General features: G+C 55.5%; 1 protein-coding gene across 2 annotated transcripts; it reads right to left on the reverse strand.

The window, feature by feature from the left end:
• Positions 1-508: 508 nt before the first annotated feature.
• On the reverse strand, positions 509-10,240 carry AQP8 (aquaporin 8). Of its 2 annotated transcripts, none has more exons than XM_048494702.1 (6): positions 10,158-10,240; positions 5,820-6,082; positions 5,361-5,487; positions 4,121-4,300; positions 2,433-2,567; positions 509-2,095 (listed from the first exon to the last, which is right to left on the reverse strand). In XM_048494702.1, exons 2-6 carry the CDS (start codon positions 6,068-6,070, stop codon positions 1,928-1,930), a joined length of 861 nt encoding a protein of 286 aa, XP_048350659.1. In that variant the 5' UTR covers positions 6,071-6,082; positions 10,158-10,240; the 3' UTR covers positions 509-1,927. The 2 variants fall into 2 exon arrangements, with proteins under 2 accessions (XP_048350659.1, XP_048350660.1); XM_048494703.1 differs by having other exon boundaries at positions 1,921-2,095; positions 4,121-4,335.
• Between the last annotated feature and the right edge of the window lie 10,951 nt (positions 10,241-21,191).

Consider the following 21,191-nt stretch of genomic DNA (forward strand, 5'->3'; position numbering starts at 1 on the left):
GAGCGAGGGGGCTCAGGTTGGCTCAGGTGAGGAGCAGAGGGCAATAGAGGCTATTGGCTACTTAGCCCCTCTTGTTTCAAAAGGAGTATCCGGCAAAGCTGCTGCCCCTGTTCTCAAAGATTACTGGCATCCATCTTCTATGCACACAACACACACACACACAAACTGCAGCAACGAGACCAGCTCAGGCAACCGGGGCAGGCCCAGCAAATCTGTTGCCAACAGACACCACCCCACCCCCCACCCCAGCTGCACCTGGAACAGCCAGAAGAGGTCAAAGGCCTCCCCGCATTCTGCATTTCTAGCCTAGCAAGCAGAGAATCAAAACAGGTTAGCAGAGAACGGGTTTTTTTGAAACTGGGATGTCTTGTGATTGGGCTCCCCCCCCAGCAATAAGCAGCCCCCCCACTCGATGCATGAGGGCAGGGAGAGCTTGGGCAGACAGAACCAGAAGGGTGACTAAATCCTGCCTTGATTCTGCTTTGGAAATGAAACTGGAGTGCAAAGGTGAATTCATTTGGTATTTATTGGGGGAGACCAGCCCCATTTCAAGGCAAACAAGGACACAGGCTAGAATCAGGTTGGGGGGCTCCAGTCTTGAAATACGTTTCTTGACAGTGATGGAAGTCATGTCTTTGAACATGCACAGAGTGCCTTTCCTTCCCCCTAGCTAGTGGGCCACATCCTCCCCCTTGTTGGGGGGCAGGAATCCCAACCTGTTCATCTCTTGCTTTAAAACTCACTGTTTACTCTAAGCACCCACCTAGCCTCAGAATACCCTCAGGAAGAATCAAAAGGAGCGCCCTCTGTGCACATTCAGAGTGCAGTTCCTTGCCGAGTAAGACAGGCCGAACTCACCATCAATTCCCCCCCCCCCCGCCTTTGCCAGCCTTCTCCACCACTGCCTTGGTATGCCAGGAGAAGCTGCACCTATTGAATTGCTGCCAGAAGGGAAGGAAAATCCCAGCGGAGCAACCTTGCAAGCCCCTCCCCTGACCACTGGAAATGGAAAGCAGGAGGTTCCCCCAGCTCCCCACCACCCGAGTCTCGGGCTGCGGGAAGAGCCAGCCCAAAAGAAAGGGGGCCCTTTGATCAGGCAGGTGGGAAGGGAGCCCCCCCAGCCTCCCCCGCTTTCTTGAAAAGGAGGAATCCAGCCATCAATTCGGGCTGTCGCTGGAGGTGATTTATGGGCCGCCTTCCAGAAGCTCTGCTTTGATTCACCTTATTAGGATCTACAGCTTCTTCTTCTTCTTCTTCTTCGCAGAACCAGCACTTGCCAAAGGGCGAGGAGGAGCGTGGCAGCCACTCCCACCCCCCCACCCCCCTGCTGTGCCAGGGAGGGCAGAGCCCGGAGCCTGCAGGAAAAACGCCCCCACCTCCTGAACTGCAGAGGGTCCTCCTCGGCTGCCCTGCAAGGAGGAGGAGGAGGAGGAGGAGGAGGAGAAGAACCTGGAGGCCTGACAGGGGAAGGTGGCAAAGGTGAGCCCGCGCTGCTGCCACGCCCCAACCAAAGAAGCCACGGCTGCTAGCCCTGGCAGGACACAAGGCAGGCGCGAGCTGGCCACTGTGGGTGGCTGAATTTGGACACTGCGAAAGGCAGCAGTGGGTGGAAGGCCAGGCCAGCAGGAGAGCTGCCCCCTCCTGGGATTAATGGGAGGGGGTGAGGAGTGACCTTTAGAGCCCCCCCCCAACCCTCTCTCTGTAGCATCTCCCCCCAGAAAAGCAAAGGGCGGGGCAGATCCTTTCCTTGCAGTGGGGACTTGGGGAGAAATCTCATCACTGACATGTGAAGGATACAGAAGGAAGGAGGGGGGGTCCCCTGACCAGCCCCCGCCCCCCCCCCAGGAATGCCCAGAGTAAGTTTTGGGAGAGAAGCTCCCTCCCAGAAGAGTCCAAGGGCTGCCCTGCCAGGGGGTGGAACTGCCATTCAGCCGGGGGTGGCGGGCAGAGAGGGCAGCAGAAGTAGCAGGGGCAGCCAGAGCGAGAGAGCCCTGGTCAGGCAGAGAAGACCCCCGTTGGATGGACTGCCCAGTTGACTGGGGGGGGGCGGTGCTATTTGAGGAAGAGGCGAGTTTTCTTGTCTCCAATCAGGAACCTGTGGGGGGGGGAACAGATGGAGAACAGCCAATCAGGGCTTGAGGAGTACTGAACAATTAAGCTGCTTTCTTCTGAACGGTCCCTCAAGTCAAGGGGTCAGTATTGTCTACGCTGATTGGCAGCATCCTGAATCAGACCAATGGTCACTCAAGGTCAGGGGACAAAGCTGGAGATTCAGCAGGGGCGAATGCCCACGAACCAGCCACCCACCGAGCTCCGTGGCATGACTGACCGGAGTCCAGGGGGGCTGTGCCTTTTTGGCTATATGGGGCACCAACTCTGGTGGTCCCCCCTCCTCCCACCTTTGTGCCCCGCAGTACGGGAAGCCGACCTACCTGATCAAGGCTCCGACCAGCAGTCCGGCCACCATGGGGCCCACCCAGTACACCCAGTGGTAATCCCAGTAATTGGCAACCAGCGCGGGGCCAAACGCTCGGGCTGGGTTCATGCAGGCCCCTGAGATAGCACCCCTGTGTAGGGAGAGAAGAAGGAGGAGGAGGAGGAGAGGGGGTCAAGAGCCAGGACACAATCCTACGTAGCCAGGGGGGTGTTGGAGCTACTCAGAGGAAGCCCACTAAGGGGCCTGAACAGGATCCTCTCCCCCAAGAGGATCCAGGCAATTGCTGCTGTGCTTTATTTGGTTTCAGACTTCCCAAGCCAACTGTCTGCAGCTAAAACACACGTTTAATCCCTTGCTTTGGCAGACGGGCCCCTCGCGCGGGTGCAGAGCCCAGCACCATGGCTGCCTTTGCCCAGGGGGGCAGTCAGAGGGCTGGAAATCTGGACTACCTCCCCAGGAAAAGAGCAGCAAATAAAAGGCACGGTGGTTGGTTGGTTCATTTAAAACAGTTACATCATGCCACCTTTTCACCCCAAGAGGGTCCCCGAGGTGGCAAAGTGCTGGGGGGCTGGACTTGGGTTCAAATCTCCACTTAGTCATGTGGCTTAGTGGGAGACCTGGGGCCAGGCACTCTCTCTCAGCCTCATGCACCTTGCAGGGTTGTTGTAAAGGTAAAACGAGGAAGAGAGAGCCAGGCACGCTGCTCTGAGCTCCTGGGCGCAGGTTAAAAAACCACACACATGCTAGACGCAGCCTCCCGCGTGACGCTCGTGAAACAGCACGTGCCCACTCCGTTCCCAATTGGAACTTCCCGGGATTGGTAGGTGTTGCAGCACACATTCAGGAGGGCCTCTGTTTGCCTGCATGTGTGTGTTTTGGGGGTGTGGGGGGTCAACTGAAGTCCTGCAGCTGCGTCTTTTCGGACGCTCGCACTCCCCTGTGTCTGTCTCTAGCTGGCAACGGGCTCTTCTTGGCAAGCGGAGCAGCAGAAAAATTCCAGTTGGCAAGACGGGCCGGGAGGGCACAAGGCAGCCACACAATCAAAACATCAGTCAAGCATCAAGAGGACTTTGGCTCCCGTTCGCTTTCCGGCCGCTTCCCAGGCCTTCATATGATTTCCAGAAACAGAGAGAGTAGCTGCCCCCCCCCGTACCCCTCCCCCAGGAGCTCTTCCCTGAGCCCAGCTGGCAGGGGCGGGGGGGGGGGGTGGCCATTTGCCCAAGAGTTTCTGATGGCTACAAAGGGGGAAGAGACAGATCCACAGAAGAGGAGACAGCCAGCAATGGCCATTAGCCAAGCCGACTTGGCAGCCCCCTGGTGGAGAGGCCGTCAGCCTCTGTGGGGCAGTGCCAGGTGGCAACGTCAAGGGGAGCTCATGCCCTCCCCCCTGCCCCCTTCTCTCTCTCTCTCTCTCTCTCTCTCTCTCTCTCTCTCTCTCTCACACACACACACACACACACACACACAGGAGGGAGGGGGAGGGTCTTTCCTTTCCCAAGTTTGCTGACCACGGCTCTTTCTTTCCATTGGAGGATTTTGCTTGACACATCCAGTTTCCAAAATCCTGGATCACGACCCTTGACCTGCCAGCTGTCGTGGGCCACACTTCCCTGAGCCGAGTGCCAGCCCTCCTGTCTCCCAACCCGCCACTGCGGCTTCTTCCCCAACCCCAAACTCACTCACCCTGCGAGGATATCCACGGTCACAGTGAAGCCAATGCAGAAGGGGGCCAGGAGGCTCTTGGTCTTCTCGTTGATGGCCCCCATGCACACGGTGAGGACGAGGAACATGGTCATGATGACCTCGCTGATCAAAGCCCTCCCCAGGTGGTCGTCCGACGTGATGGTCGTGAAGGCTGCCCCGCTGGCATTGATATACCTTTGGTCAGTAGTCACCACCTCAATAGAGAAGGAATGATAACCATCTCTTTCAAGTCAAAACAGAGACTGGACTTTTGATTCTACTGGGCTGTCCTGGATGCTGACTGGTCGGCCCAACTGCCCATTATGAACTCTTCCCACCTCCTCCACTGACAACTCAGAGCAGGGATAGGAGGCACAGATGGATGGCCTTTTGGGGTATCTTCTAGGGCTATGGGAGTGAAGTACAGCTGTTCTGTAGGCTCTGAGTATTCACACCAGGCCTGGCCAGCCCAGAGACCTCTCACACCCTGCCTGCTGATCATAGAGACTGCCCTCTCTCTACCCTCTCTGCCAGAGAGTCCAGAGGTCAACTGATGCCCCAGGAAACCCCTGCCAGCTTTTTGAAGGCCCCTGGAGTTTAGGGAGCAAATGGGTACGCTGCCTGCCAAGGCCCCGGAGAGCTCTGCCAGACCAGCAGGCAGCTTTTGCTGCGCAAGCAAGTCCTGAATGGCTGCAGAAGACGGAGCTGCCTGCCTTCTTTGGGCTGGGGAGTCCTTGGAGAGGCTCGGGGGGGGGGGGGGGCTTGGAGCAGAGTTTGATGTCGTAGGTCCACTCTCCAAAGCAGCCATTTTCTCCATGGAAACTGATCCCCGTAGCCTGCAGACCAGAGTGGTCATTCTAGCAGACCTCCAGCTACCCCCTGGAGGCTGGGGAACCTGGGATAGCAGCTGAGGCCCCCTCACGGACCCTGGAGAGAGGAGGGAAAACCCCGCCTTGGCTGGAGGAAGCCACCCTTTATTTGTCTTCTGGTGCAGCCAAAAACCCTCCTTCTGAATGGTCTGGTGGCCGAGAAGGCTGGCTGGGGGAGTAAAAGGCAGAGCTGGAGATCCCGCCCCCCCCGGGGCTCTGTCCACAGAATGCAGTCTGCAAAGTGGGGCAGCCCCCATTTGCCTCCAGGCTGTGCTTAGGGAATGAACCGCTGGCGGTCCTGTCCCGGGGAGCCCCTTTGCCTCCTCCCTCTGGCAGAGACCCACCCCCTGCGGCCCCACCCCCAGGCGTACCTTGGCAAAAGCGGCCCCGATCAGCCCCCCACACAGCTGGGAGATCCAGTACGGGATGACCATCACCATGTTCAGGCCGCCGATCAGCCAGGCTCCGAGGGAAACGGCAGGATTGAAGTGGCCCCCGCTGAGGGCAAGAGGAGGGAGGGTCCGGCATTAAAGGGGGAGGGGGGCCCTGGGCGTCTCAGCAGGTAAATCAGAACAGGGTCCTCAGACACACGATGGCCCCTGGGACCACTGACCTCTGGGCAAGCCCAGGTGTTTGGCTCTTCTCTGCACTGGAGTGAAGGAGGGGTCTCTCCTCCCACTGGTGCCCGCAACTGATGACTGGACACCCGGTCTGGCTCCTTCCTTTAGCACCCTCAGCTGAGACTCTAGCAAGTGGGCCCTCTGCCCGTGCACAGACAGCCTCTGAGGACCGCTTTGCAGGGCCCCTCCCCAGCCAGAGCAGCCTCTCACCTGATGCTGCCCAGGACGGCGATGGTGAGCCCCAGGGCCAGTCCGTGCACCAGGGCCGGCTGCAGCCTGCTGGTGCCGTCCGCGTTCTCGATGACCGACACGCAGCCCATGAAGATGAAGAAGGCCGAGCCCACCAGCTCGCCCATGCAGGGCTGGACGTACTGCTCAAACCAGTGGGGCCGCGCGGGGCTGGCTTTGATGTCCTCCTTGCTCTCCTTGATTGACATGCGTCCAAATTCCACATCCGCCATGGCTGGGCAGACCTGGAAGGCAAGCAGGAGGACTTGGGGGCCGGCCAGCGCTCAGCCAGCAGTGCCTGCCTGCCACGGAAGGGGACTCTTCACTCTGGCCACACCTGTCGGTTCTGTGGGGTGCCGTGTCCTAAGCGCAGGGCAGGGACTTGGCAACGCTGTGCCCCTATTGTTCTTCCAACAGGCTCAGAGGAGGCTGGAAAACCAAGGACAGCCGACGGACCGGCCAGATCCAACCCAACTCCAGTCAAGGCCAGCAAAATCAGAGGCTGGCCAAGGAAATCCAGAAGCGCAGGCGGCGTCCCACCAGGTGAGCTCTCACCTGAACTCCAGCAGGACACAAAGTTGCCGCCTGATCTGCAGTGTGCCAGGAGGATGGGGTGGAAGACCCCCATGCTGCTTCAGACCCACACATAGCAGGAGGCTTTGGTTCAGAAGCCGGGCCTGCAGAGCAACTTCTCAGCCTTCTTCGGAAGAGATCTGGAGCCGGGGAGGGGGGGGTATTATCTGTCCAAGGATGGCTGTTCAAAGGGCAATGTTTTTCAAAGCAGGATTTTAACCACAGCTGTTGCCTGCGCCCTGCACAAGGCCACTCACTAGCTTCCTTGCTTGGAAGCAACAGGAGTGCTCCCTGCCTGTTTTGAGGGTGTTAGAGGAGGTCACCCTAAAGAGGCCAGGCAGAGAGGACTGTACCATGTTTGTTGGCCAGAATTAGCAGGTGCAGATGAGATGCAAATGGGGGAAGGAGGAAATGAGGGTCTGAACACACCCAGTGGAAGTCTTCTGAAAGCACAAGGCCACTCACTAGCTTCCTTGCTTGGAAGCAACAATGTTACCAAATCCCCTGGCCCAGATTGCATTCACCCAAGAGTTCTTAAAGAGCTCAAGCATGAAATTGCTGATCTTCTCACTTTAATATGCAACTTATCCCTGAAATCAGGCTCCATCCCTGAAGACTGGAAGATGGCCAATGTCACACCAATCTTTAAGAAAGGATCTAGGGGGGGACCCGGGAAATTACAGGCCAGTCAGTTTGACATCTGTTCCTGGTAAATTAGTAGAATCTATCATTAAAGATAAAATTATAAAACATGTAGAAAAGCAAGACCTGCTGAGAAAGAGTCAGCATGGCTTTTGCAGAGGCAAATCCTGTCTTACAAACTTACTAGAGTTCTTTGAGGGTGTAAACAGGCATGTGGACAGGGGTGAACTGGTGGACATTGTCTACTTGGATTTCCAAAAGGCTTTTGACAAAGTTCCTCACCAGAGACTGTTGAGAAAACTCAGCAATGAAGGAATAAGAGGGGAGTCCTCCTATGGATTAAAAACTGGTTGAGAAACAGGAAACAAAGAGTGGGTGTAAATGGGAAGTTCTCACAATGGAGAGATGTCGGGAGTGGTGTCCCCCAAGGAACCGTTTTGGGACCAGTGCTCTTTAACCTATTCATAAATGATCTGGAAGTAGGGGTGGGTAGCGTGGTGGCCAAGTTTGCAGATGATACCAAATTATGTAGGGTGGTGAGAACCACAAAGGATTGCGAAGAGCTCCAAGCGGACCTTGATAAATTAGGTGAGTGGGCTCAGAAATGGCAAATGCAGTTCAATGTAGCAAAATGTAAAGTGATGCACATAGGGGCAAAAAATCCAAACTTCACATACACGCTACAGGGGTCAGTGCTATCAGTCACAGACCAGGAAAGGGATTTAGGCGTCTTAGTTGATAGTTCCATGGGAATGTCAACTCAATGCATGGCAGCTGTGAAAAAGGCAAACTCTATGCTGGGGATCATTAGAAAAGGAATTGATAATAAAACTGCAACGATTGTCGTGCCCTTATATAAAGCAGTGGTGCGACCGCACTTGGAGTACTGTGTCCAGTTCTGGTCGCCGCATCTCAAAAAAAATATTGAGGAGATAGAAAAAGTGGAGAGAAGGATAACAAGGATGATTGAGGGACTGGGGCACCTTCCCTATGAGGAGAGGCTGCAGCGTTTGGGACTCTTTAGTTTGGAGAGGAGGCGGCTGAGGGGGGATATGATTGAAGTCTACAAAATTATGCATGGGGTAGAAAATGTTGACAGAGAGAAATTTTTCTCTCTTTCTCGCAATACTAGAACCAGGGGGCATCCATTGAAAATGCTGGGGGGAAGAATTAGGACTAATAAAAGGAAACACTTCTTCACACAACGTGTGATTGGTGTTTGGAATATGCTGCCACAGGAGGTGGTGATGGCCACTAACCTGGATAGCTTTAAAAGGGGCTTGGACAGATTTATGGAGGAGAAGTCGATTTATGGCTACCAATTTTGATCCTCTTTGATCTGAGATTGCAAATGCTTTAACAGACCAGGTGATCGGGAGCAACAGCCGCAGAAGGCCATTGCGTTCACATCCTACATGTGAGCTCCCAAAGGCACCTGGTGGGCCACTGCGAGTAGCAGAGAGCTGGACTAGATGGACTTGGTCTGATCCAGCTGGCTTGTTCTTATGTTCTTATGTTCTTATGTTCACAAACCTGGGCTTGAAGGGGATTCTTTTGGTAGCATGACTCCCACCCGGGATGCCAACCTCCTGCAAAGTGCTCTGGGGCTTGGTTTTGGAGCTGACTGGTTTGGAGATATGGGCCCAGGAGGTGGCAGGCCCGTCTTGCTTGGGGGCGGGGGGCAGGGGAGTGGGGCAGGTCACTTGAATCAGCCCAGTTGTGGCCAACACAAGAGAGATTCAGAGAACAGAACAGTGAGTTTGTACGGGGGGGGGGGGGCGGCGGCGGCGGCGGCAAAACTCTCTGTTCCCTGCGGTCCTCCGCAGCAGCAATCTCTGACACTTAATTACTCAGCCGGCTGGTTCAAAGAGAACGCCACCTGGCTCCTCCCTGCAGTTTAAATTATTTCAATTTGCTGAGCGTTGGAAAATCTCTGGGCAGCGGAGGAGGCGCGCCAAGTGTTTCAAGGGGCAAACGAAGAATGTCTTTAGATGCAGGGCTCCTCGGGGTGGCACTCGGACGGCCGCACATGTCGCCCACAGCAACAGCCACCCAGATGTTTGTTCCGTAGGGTACGCGGGGCTGCGGTCTCCTGGGGCCCTGAATCCAGTATCCTTGGGGACAGAGACACTCCGCCCACTAGGACCGTGGACTCTGAGCGCAGGGGCCACGGACAAGAACTGTAATTGCACCCAGGGCAGAACTGCATTCATCATTCAAACAATCAGAGAACAGAAATATCACCATGGTCTTGGATTCTCATCTGTAATGAACCACACTGGAGTTTATTATATACAACTTAGCACCACTCCATTGACGGTTGAAACACATAAATGTCCCTTGGACAGCTTTTATGCCCTTAGCCGCATCCAGTGCTGGGTCTCTTTCCTCCACGTGCGCTTCCAGACACAAAACCTAACCTCCCCCCAGTCTGGCATTGAACCAAGAGACCCAACCAGGGACCGACCGACCACCGTGAGCTTTGGAATGACACAGAAGGTGCAAGAGGGAGTCGGAGCTCATCCATAACTTGGACATTATTCAGGGACTTCTACAATTCCCAAAGCACGGTCTCCTCCCGAGAAGCGGCCAGGAAAATTCACGCTTTGTTGTCCTGAATTGACCTTCTTTCCCCCCTCTCCCCCCCTCCCCAGCAAATTCAGATTTATTCAAGGGTTTAAAAAGAAAAAAAATTATCACTATTGCGCAAAATATAGATTTTTCCACACTGGAGGTTTGTTTCCAAGCAAAGGTTTATCTGGGCTTCCCTTTTAGTATTTTCACAGTAATTTTCTCCAGTTCTGAGAATGAAACTTGGAGTGCAGATATCAATTTGAGAAATCTGTCTGTTTATTTTGAGGGGAGGGGGCTCACCAATATTTAGATTGGTCCTTGGGAATAAACTGCCTTTCTACTTTGCCCTGGAAAGCGTTCCACCATCCATGTCACTCAAAACCCCCTTTTTACAAGAGCTGCCCCACTGCATCAAGATGGGGAGGGGGTCCGGGCCAAGCAGAAGGGCAGCCCCCTCCAGAAGGTAAGGAAGAACAAACACCTCCATCGCCCCACCCCTCAAAAAAATTGGGAGTCCCTGGAGATACTCACTTCCTTCAGAGATCAGGTTTTGCGTCTGGTCACCGCCAAGTCCCTGGTGCCAAATGGCCTTCTTCCGTGGTGAGGAATGATTTACTTATCTCAATGAAATATTGCCACACTCCCTCCTTGACCTGTGGCATAGGAAAAGTGTAATAAGAAATAAAGAGGGGGGAGGATTTCTGCCGGGGGGGGGGGGGAAGGGGAAATGCCAAGGGCTGAGTGGGCGTGTGCCGCTTTAGGATCCTCATGCCTGAGCCAAGTACAGAGTACACAATGCAAATCCCACCGAAGGCAAGGGGACAAAGAGCATATTTTGGTGCTCCCTGTTCACAGCAAGAGTGTATCTGAGCATATGCAGAGCACCAGTGCTTCTGGCCAATGGGAAAAGCTCCATTTTTGCTCTGACTTCTGAATGCTTCAGAATGTGCAACACCCTCCCCCCAACTGATCAAACAAGGATTTCTGTTAACTAACTAATGCCAATTGCTGGACGCACACTTGGATGCTACACAGGACTCCTCGGCAGGTTCAAGGAGCACATGCAGAAGCCTGGTTGGTTTCCAAGGCTGACCGTCATTGCAAGGAACGGAGGCAGGCAGCCTGTTAATGCCGATGCTGCTAATTACATGACAGTTTCCAAAGGAGCCTAGCTGCTAGCGTCCCATTTACAGCCAGAGGCAGAGCAGATTAAAATAATATGTTGTCTTGGAAAAGGCAAGAGGCAGGAATGGCAGAAGCCATTCCAAGACAAGACGGGCAAACTTGGCTAAAACTCCAAACTTGGCATCTGTCTCGGAGACAAGCATGTTGCTTCTCCTCTGGGGAGAGGGGGGTGGTTGTGGTGGTGTGTTTGTGTGTAACACAGAAGGAAAGGGAGGCTGCTTTTCTTCCCAAGCTTTCTAGGTTTTGAAACTCTGCAGTCAGGACTGGTCCAAATGGCACATGTCGTCCTTACAGGGGAGAAGGGAAACACGAGAGGCACGAGAGAGGGAGAATCCCCCCACAAGTCAACTTGGCTGGGTTCCACCCAAGTCCCTGTTCCCGACAGCGAGCAGCCAGGTGCTTAAGAACATAAGAAGGAGCCTGCTGGATCAGACCAGAGTCCATCTAGTCCAGCACTCTGCTACTCACAGTGGCCCACCAGGTGCCTTTGGGAGCTCACGTGCAGGAGGTGAAAGCAAGGGCCTGGAAATCTGGAATGGCTTCTGGAAATCCCACCTGGGATGTGCGAAAGTGCAGGGGGTGTGCCACCCACTCAACAAAAGGGCAAGAGAGGATCACGGGTAGACGACAAAACCAGAAACCTCAGCAGGCAGAGACAGAGCAGACCCTGAAGGTGCCAAAAGACACTTTTGAAGAACAGACTGAGGGGGGCGAAGGCTGTCCTGAAAAGAGGCGGGGGGGGGGGGCTGTTGCCTAGCAAATCCCTTTTTTAAATAACCCATTTAGAGGACACCCTAACTGTCTCTGCCAGCGACCTCCCAAAGATGCATCATATCACATCGTGTTTTTTTATGTCCTGCTTTTCTCACCAAGGAGAACCCAAAGCTGTTTCAAACATTTGTCTCTTGTCCTCCATTTTCACACCACCACCTTGTGAGGTAGGCCAGGCTGACGGAATGTGACTGGGCCAAGGTCGGCCAGAGAGGCCCCATGGCTGGTGAGGGGGTTGAACCCACGTCTCCCAGGATCGTAGCCTGACATCTGCCCACTGTGCCACGTCAGAGGAGTGCATGAGCTACCTGTCCCGAATGTTCTGCCAATAGGTTTTATTGACACCAATTTCCAGCATTCCCCACCCTGAAGACGGCACAGGGTGCAGCGAGGCTAGCCGGGCTGGGCAGTGGAAGGCTGGGGTGCCAGGTCAACCCAGGCTGGGCATATGTGGGGCGGACCCTCGCCCCCCGCCCCCCAAGGGCCCTCTGTCTGGCTTTATTTCCCTGGCGGGCAATTAAGAGGTCCTGTTTATAGCGGCTGTTTTCCTCTGTGGCGGAAGGTAAAGAATCCCACAGATGTTTTTATGATGTTTTCACATGACTCCAGGGACGGAGGGAAATTTCCACCTGCCTGGTTCTTCACAGGCTGTCGACCAGACTGCAGGAGGGAGGCTGGTGTGTCCCTCCCCCTGGGAAGAGCAGATGAGCTGGGTTCGGGGGCCCCCTGCCTCTAGGAGGCTGCTTGAGGCCCCAGGCAAAGCAGTATGCGACCCAATGCAGCTAGAAAGACACACTCACGCTCAGGGTGTCCCAGCTAGCCAGCTTCCGGCTAAAGCAGGATTCCTCCACAGGGGCCGGTCTCTGTCTGCAGGGGGGGTGTCGTGGGGAGTGACAAAGGCAGTAGAGAGGATGGCACCAATATAAACTTTGACCATGGGCAAAGGAGATTTTTGAAATACTTTTTTTCCTACTAAAAAACATTAAGCTCCTGCCAGCAGAACAACAGAACAACTCGGAAAGGCAGGACTAGAACCCGCCACTTGATTCCCTTCTGTGGGGAGTCTGGGCCACGGGGTGGGGGGTGGGGGCGTTCCAGAAACAGGAGCCCCCGTGCCACCACCTGAAGCCGGGCTGCAGGATCCCACCACCCCCTTTAATCTGCTGCATCTGCAAACAAGCGCTCAGTCGCCAGAAGGTCATGGTCGACCTCGAGCCTGCGTCACTGCGGGCAGCTTCAATAAATGTTTTTCCAGTAATAAATCTGCTGGTCTTCTGGGTCCCACAACAGAGGCCTTGTTTTGTCTTTTTCTCACACGGCTACCTCACCTGACTGAGCTGCAGACGGCTGTGGAGAGACGGTCCTTCTGAACAGCCCCCCCCCTTTAAAATTGGGTTGCCAACTGCAGATTGGGAAAGCCCTGGAGTTTGGGAGTAGATTTGGAGTAGAATGGAGTTTGGGGAGGAGAGGAATCTCAATGGGATATGATGCCATAGAGGCCACCCTCCAAAACAGCTGTTTTCTCCAGGTGAACCGATCACTGTAGTTTGGAGATCAGCTGCGATTCCAAGAGATCTTTGGGGCCCACCTGGAGGTTGGCAACTCTAACATAAAAAGGTCCTGTTTGTAAAGAACTAGCTCATCAAGGAAAGGGATCTGCTCACCCTACAGCGCTAGCTAATTCTGGGCAAGGAATGTTTTCCCAAAGGGGGGGTGGGGGGTCCCAAAATATGCAGAGTCCCTGCTTCTGCCAACTGATGTACGGACCCACCCTGGTGCTCACCAAGACCCATCCCCACTATTGCAGTGGGGCGGCTGGGCCCCAGAGAGCACGGGCTTGCTGGCCTTGAGGCTCACGGACAGGCTTTGGGTTGTGGATTCTTCCCAAAAAACTAGCCTGGGACCAAGACCCGCAGGCAAACCCTAAATGCGCAAGCCCAGGGCAGGTGTGCAGGGGCCAGGGCTCTGTTCAAGCAGGGGGAAGGAAGGGCATCCATCATTGGGGGGACGACCTGTCGCCTCCGGGTGGGGTGAGGGGATCGCCCGGAATTACCGCTCCTCTTCAGACTATGGAAGAGATCCGCTCCCCTGGAGAAAAAGGCTGCCGTCTCGGGTGGACTCTTTGGCTGTCTGCCCCGCTGAGGTCCCTGCCCCTGCCAGGCTACATCTCCAAAGCTCCAGGAGCTTCCCAACCTGGATCTGGCAACCCCCCCGCCCCGCCCCCCGCCCCCATTTCCCACTGGTGGCCAGGAGGGAGCAGGCACCTGTAGCCATCAAGGCCGTGCGCTGGGGCTTTCTCCTGGGACAGGAAGCCCAGTTGACAGCTCTTGGTTTTTGGGGGCCAGTGCTCACACAATGCTCCCCACCCACCCACCCACCCACCCACAAATGTGTCTTTCATTTTCAGTATTTTCATGTGTCAAGACAGCTTCGAATACACCATTTTACCCTCGCAAGGCCCTTCCAACATCCCCAAGTGGAACATGGTGGAACACACAACACACACACAACCTACACACACCCAGAGACTCTTGCAGCTGCCAAACAAGTTTGTGGAAGACGCAAGAGCCAGAGAGAGGAGGCCCAGCTTTGGCACCCAACCAGCTCTCACGCTGCATCTGAAAGGGTTAAATGCTCTTCCTCTTTTTATGCCAACTTCACAACAGAGTCCATAAAAGCCTGGCTGGACATCACGAGGAGGAGTTGCAATAAAAGAGAACGCCACCGCCGCCACTGTTTCCGATAAAGCCTCCCCTGATGCCGCAGCAGCAAACATTAATTGGAAAATCAGAACAGTGTGTCTCTGACCTCTCCCCGGCTTTGTGGCACGGCACGGACTCAACGGAACGGCACCGGGCCCAGCCCAGACCGTGCAGCACCTGGGTGGGGGAGGGGGAGGGGAGGGCCAGCAACTGGCATCCTTCAGCCCGGGAGCAGGCCAGTCTGGACAGCCCTCCCAGGGATAGGCAGAGGGGAGGTCCTGCTTGGATTCCTCCCCCCCACCCCAATGCATTTGCTTCCCCCCTCCCGCCCACAGAGTCTGGGGGTCTCATCTCAGCTGTGAACTGCAGCTCCACTGCTGCAGCAGGTGTGTCTAGGAAATCAACCACCCAGGATTTCTTTGTTTGCTTCCCCCACTGCTGCCCCCCCCAATCAATACAGCTTTGATAAGATATCCTCTCCCTGTGGAGCGATCGGCAGGAGGGCATGAGAAGCTGGCAGCTGGCGGCGCCCCTCTGGTGCCCAAGGGCAGGCAGGGTCCCCAACAACACTGTGTAAACAAGGACCCGGACTTGATTAGACGGGCTTTCGGGATGCCCACCTGAGGCACAGACAGCAGCGGGCAAGGTTTTCCTCAGTCCACGGAGAAGCTGGGCAGGGAGGGGGCTTTCCTGTTGCAGAAATCAGCACAGACTGATCTCTTGTCAGTCCCCACTGGTGCCGCAGGTGACAGGAATCCCAGCCACCCCCCACTCAGTGATCCACTCTGTGGATCAGCCACGGCAGAGGAGAGGACCCAGCTGGCCCTGCAGGGAGACCCAGGACAGGAGGATACCTGACATACAAAGGGATCGGACCTCCAACCTGCCGCCCCACCCCCAAGTTGCTCGCCCTTACCTTCCTCCTCCCAGCCAGCTGCCCCTCTTGCTTCTGCGGCTGCTGGACCCTAGTAGAGACTGCCTTGTATTGTCGAAGGCTTTCACGGCCGGAATCACTGGAGTGTCGTGGGGTTTCTAGTCCCTGTTCACCCAGAGCGTAGGGTGGGTGCCATCTCCAGACTCGTGGGGTGGGGTGGGGGGCTTTCACCTGATCTCCGAAGAAACTCACTCCTGGGTGGAAAACGTGGGAAAGTTCCAGGATCCGAGCCCACCAGTTCCTCTGCTCTGGCGCAGAGAGGGAGAGAGCGCCAGGCAAAGGCCAGCAGAATGTGGCCAAGAGGACCAGGGCTCCCGGCAGGGAGAGCGCAACGAGGCCTCTGCCTGGAGGTTGCCCCTCTGGGGAACCGGGTTCCAGATGCGCCTCCCTGTTCCTTGATGGCTCTCCCCATGGGCTGGGGGAGCAGGTTGGGCTTCAGGCTCATTATGGGGGATGAGGAGGCCTCCTGTGGCTGCTCTTTTCTTCTTTGTAGGGTCTCTTGGGCCCCAGTAAGAGCTGCCAAGCCGAACACCAGGAGAGCAGCACTCCTTTCGGGCTCCAAAGGGTCACAGCCTAAAGGGTTGATTTTTTCGGGGGGGGGGGGTGTCAGAATGAGATGCTCGGCCTATCAGAGTCAGCATTGTCACCTGAGACTGGCAGGGACTTTCCAGGGTCTCTGGCCGGGGTCTATTACATCACCCACCCTGCCAGACCCCTTCAACTGGAGACACCAGGGGCTGAACCTGGCACTGTCGGCACGCCAAGCAGATGCTCTTCCGCTGAGCAACAGCCCCTCCCCTAACACAAGAGGCCAACTCTCTCTCTCTCTCTCTCTCTCTCTCACACACACACACACAGACAGAGGAAACAGGGAGGCCAGGCCGAGGGTCCCCCATCAAACCCCCACCTGCTTATCTGCAACAGGGCCACCATGCCACTACTAGGGGAAATTCCTGAGACCTCCCTCCCTCCCTCCCTCCCGTGCAAGGCAAGGCCCCACAGTTCGCAGGTCCAGCTAAGACTTCCAGAAGCTGACAAAAGATTTATAGCAGCAGCTGGAACCGCAATCAAGTCAGCCACCATACGGCCTGCGAGCCCCGGGGAAGGATTCCATCCTCCGGCCCCAGTGGAAATTCAGCCAGCAGCTTTCAGTCCAGTCGTGACATGAAGGGCTGGCCAATCATGATCGACCCTTACTGGGGTGTGTGTGTGTGTGTTACAGCCTCAAAGATGTGTGGGGCACTCCCAAGCCACATAAAGGCCGGGGCCTGTCATGCTTCCACCCCACCCACCCCCAGCTTCCTGCAGAAGAGACTCTAAGCGCCCCCCTTTCCCTTTTTTTCTTAGATCTGGTTCCCCTCATCTCTCTGTTGGTTTCTTAATGTCCCGCACTCCTCTCGTTGGCCTTTTAATTGCCTGGCTTTAATTAGACTGATGCTCGGGCTTTAATAGTTTATCTCTGGCCACCCCGACTTCTTAATGGAGCTATTAGATGGCATTTTAATTGGTGCTCCTTTCTGATTATCCTGATGCCTGGGAGGGCACACAAGTCATTCCGCTTTGATTCCAGTTTTATTGCTTTTGGCTCCCAAAGGTAGCTCCCAATTTCTCCCTGGCTGAGAACATGGCTGAGAGATGCATCAAACACACTGGCCCCTCGAGGTTGCCAAACACCTTTTTAAAAAACGGCTCTTCCACACAGAACAGCCCCAAAACCAGGATGTTACCAAGACACGGAGAGTGGTGACTTGATTGCGTCTCCCCCACGGAGGACACTAAGGAGTCCCAACAGGACTGGGGGCTCCCCTCCTGAGTTCAGCCTGCACCCAGGCGCAAACGCACCCCAGACCTTTCCACTTAGCACGGGGGTTGGACGGCAGAGGTCTTCAGGAAAACGACCACTTAGCCAGAGAGGGGGGAATCGCACATGTCTGGCTGCAGCCGTGCGGCTTCTTGCGCAACGGTGTCCCAAGCCCGTTTCTAAATTCCAAACTCCGACACCAGCATAATAGCTGACATATTTCCCTTAAAAAAGCTGCACTTTAAGAGGCCATAAAGAATGCCGAAGGAACTCGCCTGACATCCCTTATCTCCAGGCACGGCGATCGCAGGTGCAGTTATTGGCTGATCTGGGACCAGCAATCCAAAGGTTACACAACTGTTGTTGAGAGGGAACGCTCAGGAATTGCTAGTAGCAGTTATGCAGGTTTTATACGGTGCCTATGAAAATTTACAGATGTTATTTTGAAATCCAATGGTTTTTATAGAGCTGCTAGAATACAGGTGGAATTTTCCAAGAGAATTTTGATACGGTCCTGTGATTGACCCCAAGGCAATGTGGAGTCCAAACTTTACCCATGAAAAATGGGTTTCAAGGGGGCTCAGACTGCCGTGCGCATCAATCGGAAATGCCACCCATTTGACGGAGTGATCAGTGCAGGCCCAGAGTGTCATCATTTTGTGGAGACAGTCTCATCGTGGCCCACTGCAGAGCTGTGCCCAGGAGCATTTTAGAGATTTCCAGGGTATCAGCTGTCACGAGCCAAACCTCTCATCTGACGAAGGCAGCTCAAAAGTTGACGAAGGCTCTCAAAAGTTGATACCTCCAACAATTGTGCAGGTCTCTGAGGAGCTACTGGGCTGGAATCTAACATGTCATTAAGTTCATTTCATGGAGGAGGAGGAGGAGTTCCAGGAGACCACAGGATCGGAATGAGCACAAATTTGCTTAACTGAAGCCCCCTTCCGAATTTAAAAGGGACGGGCCTACTTCAGGGGGCGAATGGGCATCCTTTTAAGTAGCATAAGGACATTCCATTTGCTTCGGACTAGACCAGCCCCGGCCGATGCATCCCCTCCCATTTCTGCAGAACTTTCCTGGCTGACCCAGTTGGGTGGCTAACTGGCAAAGACGCCATTGCTCCAGGGGCCCCTCCGCCGCAAGGGTCCCAGTGACCGGGGTGGGGTGGGGGGGGAGCAGGGTTGGATTGTGCCGGCAGACAGGGCTCACGTAGACAGCCACTGCTCTCTTGGAGTTGCAGCATCTCTCCCTTTCCAGGAATTATGTAACACTTGGCTTAGGCGAGGCAGAGCTTTGCTCAGGAAACTGCGTTGTGCGGCACAGCTATTTTCGTACCCGATAAGTACGGGGGCTCCCAGAGAAAACCAGGCGATACGAGAGGTATTAGGAACACGGATTGCTGTGCTTCGCAAGCTGCCAGTCACCAGCAGAGTTGGATGGGAGGGGGGAGGGGGGAGAATTGCTGACTGGAGGAAGCTTGAAGCATGCGAGATGCTCCAAACATACACGGCAACAGCTGGAGTCGCCAGAACGCTATTGGGTAGCAAAGGAAGCTGCAGAAACAAAAGCTCTCTTCTCCTTGAAAGGCCCTTCCTGTCTGCAGAACGTCCCGCAGGCACCCAGCCCAGCAGAAAGGGGGGCTCCTGGCAAAAGCTGGCGGGGTGCACTTGCAGCAGGCGGGGGGGGGGGGCGGCAGCCGGCACTGGGGGGCCTTGTGTTTCATCGCAGCAACCAACATTGGGGGCTTTGCCTGGCGCTGCCGCAGAATCCCAGAGGCCAGCAAGAGCTTGCCCTAAGCACCCTTGAGCTTTGGACTTTCAAAAAAGCCCTGCAGGTTCATCAGGAGACACCTGGCTCAACACACACCTGGGCCGCCTTCCTCCCCAGTGGTGCAGGTGAAAGTCTGGGATAGATACAAGCTGCTCTTTAGGCAGGCTGCATCAGAGGGAAAGGAAGAGAGCCCTGCCCCGACATCAGTGGGGTGAGAGGCCCCAGTGCTCTGCACGTGGAAGACTATGTTCAATTCCTGGCATGTCCAGCTAACAGGGGCGCCAGCAAGTGCTAAGACCACTCCTGGGGTGGGGGATCATCCGATGCCCTGAAGATCTGGCTGCTTTTAGCCAATTCAGCCCATTTTTGCCCCTCTCTGGCCATGACGAAGCCTGACCTCTGCCCTTGCCACAGACTCATCAGGTGCCCTTGGAGTTTCCTCCCCGCATGGCTCCCAGCCCACCCGAACTTTTGGGGTCTTCAGTGACTCCTGGCTGCGCATCCCAGGCCCGTCAGCCCCACCCCCACCCCTTCATGCCGGAACAGGAGCCTCGCGCAGCAATTCGCTGCAATCCAAGGGAAGGCGAATTCACTCCATCCGTGACCCAAACTCCAGTGCTGATAAAAGCCTAAAGAATTTGGCAGCTGAGCTGTCCAAATAAAAAGGGTTTATCAGCAGGCTGACCCTTGGCAAAGGTTCTCCTGGGGTGGGGTGGGGGGACGGGGGGAGGCAACAGGAGCCCAGCTTCCTGCAGAATGGTTGGCTTGAGGCAACGGAAGAGAACGCAGGCCGGGGAGACCACAGGTTGGGACACGGCTGCGACCTTCTAGTGCCACTGCTGGGCACGAGGGACCCCCCCCCCTTTCTTGCTTCCATTCACTTTGAGGGGTAAGATTCAGGGACGGCCTGCCTCACCCAAGAGATCCAGGCGGAGGAAGAGTTCTAATTCCACAGGCCGCCCAGACTCCCCACTGCAGCCCTCCAAGGCAGGCCAGTGAAGGCAGTGTGGGCAAGCGTGGGCAGGGGGGGCTCAGCAAGCAAAGGAAGCAAGCCAACGTTTCGGAGGGAGCCCAGGGACATGGAAGGCGCCCCCCACGACAGACAAGCGGCGTTTAGCACCCCCAGCTGCCTTGCCTGCACCCCCAGAGAAATAAGGTCATGGACCAAGATCGTGTTGCAGACCAGAATAAATAAGAAGTTTTCTAAATAAAAGACCAGGCCCAGAAGCCGGTCGGGTGGGCAGTTCTCAACTCTCAACTTCTTTCCAAGACAGAGAGAAGTCAGTCTCTAGTTTTAATATTACGACTGGTAAAACGTCCTCTGTGCACCCACAACTTGGATGTCTTCAGCAAGGTGGTAGTGGTGGGGGCATTCACTTAAATCACACCTGGAGGTCAGTTAAAAGGGTGAAGGGCCCACCTGAGACCAGCCATCCTTTCTGGTTTAAAACAAAATTTTAAAACACTCCATGGGGGCAGTACGTCCACGCTTGGGGCTAATTTCACTCCTGCAGAGGTTACCCTTTGACCCCAAGTCAACAAAAGCCTCCTCTTTTGCTTCGGTGGACAAAAGGAAACCACGTTGCTTGGCAGGGAGGGGGTGTCACCAAAAGCGAACCTCCAGCCTCGCTGTGGCAGCAGAAGTGGACTCCATGAGACCTTGTTCTACAAAGGCAGCTCCCACGCAGGGCGGGAAGGGCAATCGGGTCCAAGCGACAGCTAGACGTGGGGTCCCCCGGGCTTCTCCCAGTGGATCTTTTAAGAGTATTTCCCCTTCATAAAACGGAGGTGCCCCCTGGCTTCTCACCCCCCCCACCTTTGGCCACAGGAGGGAGAGCTGCGCACCAGATGCCAGAGGCAGCCTCCCCCTCCCGAGGACCTCTTTGTACAACCGCCCCACCACCCCCGGTATCTTCTGTAAGGTGGATTTATTTACCACATTTATATCCTGCGTTTTGCCCCAGTGGGGTTCCAAAAGGGCTTATTTGCTCCCCCATCCACTGTTTTGTCCTCACAACAACAATTCCATGAGGAAGGTTAGGCCAAGGAAGAATGGCGGCCGAAGGTCACCCAGCCACCTTCCCCAGCAACCGGGCGGGGGGGGGGAGGGGGAGAGGATTCAGACTCCTCCCCAGCTTGCCAATGGAATCACCACACCAGATGGGTTCTCCTCTGCATCAAGCGGATGGACAGACACAACAGAGGTGGGAGAGGCCTGCCCAATGACAATGAAGAGCAGGCCTCCTGCCGCGCACCAGTGCCTCTGAGGGGCTACGTCAAAGCCACCGGGGCCTGCTCCCGTTCCCACCCATCAGCAACTGCGAAGCTGCCCGCCTCTTGGAGGAGGAGGAGGAAGTGGAGAGCTCCTGCCTCTCGCCCACCCAACAACCCCCGGAGCCCGC

This window comes from Sphaerodactylus townsendi, linkage group LG04 (genome assembly GCF_021028975.2).
Source record: "Sphaerodactylus townsendi isolate TG3544 linkage group LG04, MPM_Stown_v2.3, whole genome shotgun sequence".
Taxonomy (NCBI): domain Eukaryota; kingdom Metazoa; phylum Chordata; class Lepidosauria; order Squamata; family Sphaerodactylidae; genus Sphaerodactylus; species Sphaerodactylus townsendi.

Excerpts from the sequence above, each read along its gene's own strand:
- AQP8 (XM_048494702.1), bottom strand. The coding sequence starts at position 6,070 with ATGGCGGATGTGGAATTTGGACGCATGTCAATCAAGGAGAGCAAGGAG. Across the intron at positions 4,301-5,360 it reads TCGGGGCCGCTTTTGCCAAG|CGGGGCAGCCTTCACGACCA; the intron begins GTACGCCTGGGG and ends TATCAATGCCAG. Across the intron at positions 2,568-4,120 it reads ACCGTGGATATCCTCGCAGG|GGGTGCTATCTCAGGGGCCT; the intron begins GTGAGTGAGTTT and ends CTCCCTACACAG.